The sequence below is a fragment of the Notothenia coriiceps genome, unplaced genomic scaffold, assembly GCF_000735185.1.
Source record: "Notothenia coriiceps isolate Sejong01 unplaced genomic scaffold, NC01 NC01_scaffold00010482, whole genome shotgun sequence".
NCBI classification, from domain to species: Eukaryota; Metazoa; Chordata; class Actinopteri; order Perciformes; family Nototheniidae; genus Notothenia; species Notothenia coriiceps.
This window is the reverse complement of record NW_011343183.1, coordinates 36,746-45,078: the sequence shown is the minus strand read 5'-3', so window position 1 is coordinate 45,078 and position 8,333 is coordinate 36,746. Positions and strand designations below refer to the sequence as shown.

At 40.3% G+C, this 8,333-nt stretch overlaps 1 protein-coding gene across 1 annotated transcript in view; it reads left to right on the top strand.

The window, feature by feature from the left end:
* The first annotated feature begins 1,588 nt into the window (after positions 1-1,588).
* Positions 1,589-8,333, top strand: part of fbl (fibrillarin) — a 9,564-nt gene continuing 2,819 nt past the window's right edge. Inside the window, exons 1-8 of the mRNA XM_010771747.1 lie at positions 1,589-1,720; positions 2,834-2,980; positions 3,136-3,270; positions 3,518-3,612; positions 5,217-5,387; positions 5,965-6,097; positions 6,320-6,432; positions 6,713-6,858. Of these exons, the coding sequence (XP_010770049.1) occupies positions 1,711-1,720; positions 2,834-2,980; positions 3,136-3,270; positions 3,518-3,612; positions 5,217-5,387; positions 5,965-6,097; positions 6,320-6,432; positions 6,713-6,858 (950 nt within the window). The 5' untranslated portion in view covers positions 1,589-1,710. The remainder of the gene's footprint in view (positions 1,721-2,833; positions 2,981-3,135; positions 3,271-3,517; positions 3,613-5,216; positions 5,388-5,964; positions 6,098-6,319; positions 6,433-6,712; positions 6,859-8,333) is intronic.

Below are 8,333 nucleotides of genomic sequence, written 5' to 3'. Positions count from 1 at the left end.
TCGAGCGAGCGGGGGAGAGAGAGCGCGTGCAGCGGTCTGCTTGCGCACGGAGCAGGAGTTTTATGAAAGAAAATATATTTCTCTGTGCTCAAACATTTTCAAGTGTGCGCTCAATCGCATTTTCTAGGCTCAACATGTTTCATTGCGTGCTCAGGATAGAGGCACAAATATAACGCCATACAGACGGGGCCGCTGTTAACGTCGGTGTGTGTACAACGGAATTGTGCCAAAACTACGCCAACTGGCGACGGAGGGAGACTCCGCTTTGCACATGCTGTGCCCCGCGCACACACTGGAGAACTGCGCAAAATCAGCTGATCACAACGTTCACGCTCTGTGATCATGCTGCTGCAGTTTTATTTACAACAAAGTGGAGTAAAACACACAGCTGCAAACGTACTCAGGGTGTTAATGGAAGAGTTTGAGGTGAAAGAACTACTCTGATCTTGTGTAGGAATAGTCTGTTTCAAGTGTTTCCGGCGCTCGCCGGCGCTATTATCAGACCCTGATCAGCAAAACAAAAGCATGTCTCTGGCCAAAACCTCTGGCACAGGCTTTGCAGTGTTGAAAGGGATATTATTAACCATTAGGATGAAACAGACACTTTATTTATTTTTTAGTATAGACTTCTGTTGTTCACCCAGTTTACTTAAGGAAACTGCAGAAATCTGTTGTCATCAGTGATGGCAATCTTAGTTTTTAATTCATAATAGACCAATTTGCAGGTTGATTTATCATCATAGACTTGGACCCAAGTGGTTTCCTTAGAACAGGATTTATTTTGAATGTGTAAAGAATCTAAGTTAAATATATACTATGAACTAAAACCCAATATATCCTTCGTTGAGTCATTCAATTTGCGCCAGGATTTTAGTTATGTTTCAGTGAAATGCTACTAAATTATGCTTCTTGTAGAGACCTCAGATCCAAAGCGCACAGCTCTCAATATAAACAAATCAGACCAAAAATAAATCCGCCCCCACATTTCTTTCTTCAATGAACTCCACCTGCACCTGAAGACAGAATCATGATCATCAGTAGGCATTTTTATACTGGTTTAAACTGAACATCATAAACCTTGCAATCATCCATTATCCATAGTGTATATTATTCCTACCGCATCTTAGTGATTAACTTATTCAAACTTAATGATTTTTGGGAATTTATTTTAACATGTTATTTTCCTGTAAAAGACTATAACTTTGTTTTACTTGTTTCTTTTTTATTATAAGTTTTCATTCTGACGTTTGCTTATGTCAAATCTGCTCAGCTTGTGAATAACACTATAGACTTTATTAAGGGTTTCACTACATTCTGGATATATTTAGATATCCTCACAGAAAGTAGTGGCTACAGTCAGCACTGAACAGCCACTGATTTATTTGCCGGTTTAGCAAAAACGGCAGCAATACCAGGATTTTTTTAAGCAGCTCTGGCTTTATCCTTCACATTCTTACAAGGTTCTGTCGACAATACAGAAAGTAAAAAGTTGCTGTTTTTTCCCATCTATAAGTCCCCCAGACCAGGTGGTGGCGCTGGTGTCCCCTATGCTCTGCGGTGGAGACTCACGAAAAGAAGTGAATCAGTGAGGAGACTTCACACGTGCTGCTGTTCCACGCAGAGAGAGAGTCACTGTGAGGAACAGACACAGAGAGGAGGAAGCAAAGAGGACCGTCGCCTGCATTGATATAACACGCTAAACCAGAAAACATGAGTCCAGGTACAGTAAGCCATCGTGTTAAAGTAATGTTAACTAGTTAGATCATCATGTATTTGTGGTTAAGCTGCTGCGTTAAAGTTAAAGGTATTGATGTGAGCGTGGCCTACACCGCCATGCGGCTCCGTTTACCTCATGTTAAACTGTTGGCCGCGCAAAGACAAGTTAAATAACTTGTATGGGCGCTTTCTCCGTTGACTAGGATCGCTGTGACTGTAGATATAAATATAGAAACGTGCGATTAGGGTTGAATAAACGGCTAAATTGCGTTCAGTAGCAGCTCAGCACTCACTAAAGTACAGCACACGTGTTAGCTCCACGAGCTGAACACAACCAGACACGTCCTTCTATGCAAGCAACCTCATTGATACATAGCAGTGTTTCTGTCTGAAAACCTTTTTCTTGTATACTGTGTTCCACTATTTTAGGAAGTTATCGATAGTTTCTACTAACATACGCTCGCGTCGAAACCTCGTTTGTATTTACTGGAAACTGTAAATCCGTGTTTCACCTGTGTTTTAAGATTCACCTTCGTTTTGTGGATGCAATGCTAAATGTGCTTGTGCGTTGCAAATTATGTTAAAGTAACGTAAAACTGCGAAGACGCTGGACCCTTTATTGCGTGTATTTTGAGTTCCAGAATGCTTAACCAATATAATCGATGAAAGTTTGAAAATCTTCATACAGTTAATTGACAAGGACAATCTAATCGCGGATTTTTTACGGATATCAACAGTGTCTACATGTTGGCATGTTCACCCAGTTTACTTGAGTCACACGTGCAGCCATGCTTTTTCACCACAGCAAAGTGTCCATTGTATTTCCTGCTCAGCAAAACGGGGCGGGGCTTTGGCCACCACTGGCAACAACCAGACCCGATCAAAAAAAAACATCAAGAAAGAACATTTTCATATCGTCTAATTTGTAGTGTATTAAGTTAAGATTGTATACACAATTGTTAGCTACTACAGCATATTACCATCATATTCTGTTGTATTGTAACAATTGCACATGCAACAAGTAGGAGAGAGCAGCCCAACACACAGCTGTTGCAGTCCTATTGTGTTGTAGCCCACATAACCTTCTAATGCCACCCATTATGTGTTTGCTTTTCAGGGTTCACCCCTCGCGGGCGTGGAGGATTTGGGGACAGAGGAGGCGGAAGAGGACGGGGAGGCTTTGGTGACCGGGGAGGAGGAAGAGGACGAGGAGGATTCGGTGACAGGGGAGGACGAGGAGGATTCGGTGACCGGGGAGGAAGAGGTGAGTCATCTGCATTATCACATATTGAAGTTAATCACATGTGGCATGACAACAGCCATTTGGAGCAATTGTTGGTTGTAAGATATTTATCTATTCGTGATTAGGTTAGTTTTGGTTGAATGCAACACATTAAGTTGCGAACATTCTGTTTTCAGGTGGATTCAGGTCCCCAGATGGTGGAGGATTCCGGGGCAGGGGTGGCGGCAGAGGTGCCCCCAGAGGAAGGGGTGGCGGCAGAGGAGGATTCGGAGCAGGAAAGAAGATCACGGTTGAGCCACACAGACATGAAGGTTTGTATTATTACCGTTAATAATATTTGTGCTAGAACCACTGCTTGGGAGTTTTCATACGTAAAACAAAAAAGATGGCTTTCATTAGATCTACTAATGAAGATGTAATGTTTATTTTTTAAGAGCATATATCAACTTGTAGATAAACTGGGAACTATTATCTGTCCGTCTGACTATATTTACCTATGTTTAACAGACTAAATATGTCCTTAAGTTCTGACTGGTGATTTGTTTTGTGTCCACTCAGGTGTGTTCATCTGCAGAGGGAAGGAGGATGCCCTGGTGACCAGAAACATGGTGGTTGGGGAGTCAGTGTATGGAGAAAAGAGGATGAGTATTGAGGTGAGACACTCTCAGTTTAGACCTTATAGCATTGAAAACTATGCATGCATTATCTGTTCGTCAAATACAAAGTACATTTGTGCGTCAGTCTTTCAGTCCTAAAGTCTGTAGTACAAAGCTGGTCTTGATGTTATCAAGTAACTACGGTCTTAGCCCGAGTTTCAGTCCTAAGACAGTACCGGAATTTTCGGACTATAAGCCGCGCCTTTCCCCCCATTTTTCGACCCTGCGGCTTATGTAACGGTGAGGCTAATCTATGGATTTTTACAGCTAACGGCCACTGTGGGACCTCCTAAATCTATGGATTTTACAGGTTACAGTCCACCACCTTTAACGCTATGGGCTCTATGGCCGGTCTGCGCCCCCCACCTTTAAGCGGCGGGCTCCAGCAGGAAAAGCTGGAGGCCTGAAAAGAGCGAGACAGGTGGCGCGCAAAAGTAAAAGTGGAACCGAGAGTGGTACGAGAGGCAGAACGAGAGCAAGACAGACAGACATTACGAGAGCGAGACAGTTTGTCCCCGTACCACTGGTTGAAAACCACTGCTGTAGATCACTGCCGGTACGTGCGCTGGGAGTTTGAAAGTTGAAAAGTTTGTGTGTCTGAAACGCTATGTGATAAAGTACAGTTTACACAGCACAGTACATGTTCTGTAGCTACTATTGCACTAAATGGTAACACTTGAATACGTTATGCAAATATGCAACTTGTTTGTTGAAATGTTAATAAATGGGAGCTTCCTCAAACAGTCATCTCTTTCCCGACAATCCCCTCTGTGCATGAACCCTTACATATGGTAATTAAACATTAAAACAACTGCGGCTTATAGTCCAGTGCGGCTTATATATGTACACATCATTCAATTTAGCTGCTGCGGCTTATATTCAGGTGCGCCTTATAGTCCGAAAATTACGGTAGTTTACTTCTGGCCGGAGTAAAACGCCATGGTTCGTTAACCCTGTAGGTGTGAAGCTTTAAGTGGCATATTGTGGTCAACAGGTCTACTTTTTGTAAAACACCACCTATTGACTAATAAAAGCCCTGTGCTCAGATCTACGATAATAAACAATTACATTTGGTCCCTAACCCTTTGGTCCTATTGGTTCTGTCTAAATGTATTTATGCTGCTTTTTATATATATATTGATGTATAGCACTGGTCAATTCAGTTGTTTTTAAATGTGCTATATAAATAAAGTTGGAATGGAAATCCAAGGTGGCAGAAACTTCACATTCTTAATTAGCAGGCTTATATCACTGCCTCGTATACACTTAGTGGAACTGTCTATCATTGTACATCTGTTAAAATTATGTTGGTTTGATCAATAATGGCATTTATGACATCTTTATTTTTAGCTGCACCCGTGGTTGTGTGAAACAGTCTTGGCAGCAAGTGAATAATCCTAATTCAAAGTAACCCTTTGTCAGCTCATTGAGCCGTATGTTAGCATGCCACCAATACTCTTGTTTGCCCTTGTGTCAAATATGGTGCTCTGTTGATGATCGGACGCTTGTCTTTGTTTGTGAATGTTGCAGCAACTATGGAGTTAAGTGTTACATGTTTTGTAAATTCTGATTTTCTTTTTATGTCTTTCTTTGTCTGTTAGGAAGGAGAAACAAAGATTGAGTACAGAGCCTGGAATCCGTTCCGTTCAAAGCTGGCAGCAGCCATCTTGGGAGGAGTTGACCAGATCCACATCAAGCCCGGCTCAAAGGTCATGTACCTGGGAGCTGCCTCTGGCACCACGGTGTCCCACGTTTCTGACATTGTTGGACCTGTGAGTACTACACACTGAGTAAGACAGTTTATTCCTAAATGGAATTTGTCAATCTTAATTTGATTTTAATTAAATTATTAAAAGTTGACTGTATTTTAATAAATGCTAAAATATGGCAGCTACATCTACAATTCTATGGTCTCACAAATTCCCTTAAGAATTTATTCTCCAAGCATTCTTTTGAATTTAAATCATCTTTTACAAAAACACATTTTATTTTTATTTAAGCTCAGACTGGTCAGCCAGCATAATTCTGATATCTCTGAAAGACATTATCTTTCCACACATAAAGTAAACACATTTGATATGCTGAAGATAAAGGTTGGCCACAAGCAAATGATTGTTCCACTTTTTTAGCCAAAGGTTCAGTGTTAAAATGACTTGTGCCAAGATCTTTGCATGAAAGACTTCTAAATTAAACTGAAAAGATCACTGGGCAGAGTTAAACCTTAATGTAAGACTAAGCTGACATAATATAGAATGAGTTGTTATATATATATATATATATATATATATATATATATATATTCCCAGCTCTAAATGTTTTCTTTATAGTAACCTGTGTCTTGTGTTTCAGGAGGGGCTGGTCTACGCTGTTGAGTTTTCCCATCGCTCAGGTCGTGACCTTCTCAACGTGGCAAAGAAACGCACCAACATCATTCCCATCATCGAAGATGCCCGCCACCCACACAAATACCGCATGCTTGTTGGTAGGTAGTCCAAAGCCATTGCCATGTGTTCTGAAAACACAACGCAACCAAGAACTTAACATGACCAATTTACCCAAAGTTCACAATTTTCATGTAACTTTAAAGATCTGCCTATTGTCAGAAAGTGGAAAAAGCATAAAGCTCACAGCAAACACGGAGTTGGATAGAATCCACTTTAACATAAATGTGTGATTCTGACTGTAATGTTCTCTCCCTCTGTAGGCATGGTGGATGTGATTTTTGCTGATGTTGCGCAGCCTGACCAGACAAGAATTGTTGCTTTGAATGCTCACAACTTCCTGAAGAATGGAGGACACTTTGTTATCTCTATTAAGGTACACTTAAGCAGCCATAATGCATGAAATACTAACTCCAGCTATGGTGTCTGTAAATTAAATGTTACTTGTGTGTAACAAGAGATCATTAGAAAGTTGCATTTTATTCTCAGTTGGTTTACAATGTAGCATTATCAGGGGCAAACAGCTTGCGTCCCCTCAATGAATTTTCAGATGTTGTAAATTAAGAAAGGTTCCCTTGGACCTCTGTTGAAATCTACAGGAACTCAGCTGATTTGATCTGTTTCTTAACAGTGCATGTACAATTGTATTTCTTTAGGCTAACTGTATAGATTCGACAGCGCCTCCAGAGGCAGTGTTTGCCTCAGAGGTAAAGAAGATGGCTGGGGAGAACATGAAGCCACAGGAGCAGCTCACACTGGAGCCCTACGAGAGAGACCACGCTGTGGTGGTCGGCATTTACAGGTACGCCCAAATAAGACCTCTCTCACAATACCTGAATTCCTTGGATAACTTGTGTGTGGACACATGTTTTGTGTGTTTTTGTTTTTTTTAAACTTCCCATCCAATTTGATCCAGTTGCACAGGTGTTAAGATTTTCAGATACTCACATAATTTTGCTTAGGAAAAGTTTGGGATGGACATCAGGAAACGTATTGCCTTACTTCATATTTCAAGTTATGAAAAAGTGTACTATTTTATCCAAACTATAAAGCATCTTTTCTTCAGCTATCAACTGAGTCTGGTGCTTCTCCGAGGTATGCAGCAAAACCCAGGGTCATTCTGCCGGCTGGGGCTGCTATAATCTCAAAAAGCTTATAAATCATTATCGACAAAATTAACTTGATCTTTATTTTATTTGTTATTACTTAATCCACACGGTATTCAATACTCAGAAGAATATTTTTTTAAATCCCAGTTTGAGTTGATGCTGTGACCTACAACTCCATCTGGTGGATTATTAAAATTGTAACATTTTCACCACATGTCACAAATGTCCTAAAAAAAAAACTTACTAATTTTAACTAATGGTGTGGTAGCAAAGTGTGAAAAGAGAAGCAGACTAACAAACCATCACTTACTCCAGATTATTTAAATCACTTTATTTGTTGGTAAAACTGAGCACAGCACAAATGTTGCTAATACTATCTCACTGTAAATTTGAGTATTGTTGGTAGTTTTATTTCTTTTTTAAATCATAAAGATTCTGGTTATACTTTACCAGCTATGGGAAACCGTTAATAGCTTACAGTTTAATTTGGTTGCAGATATTAAATGATTCAATGATAATCCTTTTTTTGCTCACAAGTTGATTAGGGTCAAATCTGATCGTTTCTCCCCTACTGCAACACTGACACCTGCTTTGTTGATACAGATAGGCTAACGTCCAATTGCTTCACATTGCAAAGTAAATTAAGAATTAATTTATATACAGGGTTCCCGCGGGGTCTTAAAAAGTCTTAAATTTGATAATCTGAATTTAAGGCCTTAAAAAAGTCTTAAATATGACCAAAAAATAAGAAAGGTCTTAAATATGATTTAGAAGGTCGTAAAAGGATCGGATTTGAAAGGTACTTCTGTGTTGCGATAGCGTCTGAATGTGTTTTGGGGGAAATGTCCGGGCTGCAAAGTAACCAGTACGTTAAGAGCCCTTCAGTTCCCCCAACTATTTATATTGAAATAAATCAACATGGAACCAGTAATCACTAACTTTGTTTCCCCCGGCCCCTTATTGGAGAACACCCAGCTAGTAACCTAGCAACCAAGCTTCAGCTTGCGGCAGTCAGAAACTCATGTATCTTCGAATCTACTTACAAATTAATATGGGGAAGTGTCAGTTCAACCGTATTTGGTTGGAAAACAGCTAATTTAGTGCTTGGTTGAAACCAGTGGAGGGGAACATGTTTGAAGCCCGCCGCACCATTTACACTAGCTAGTGG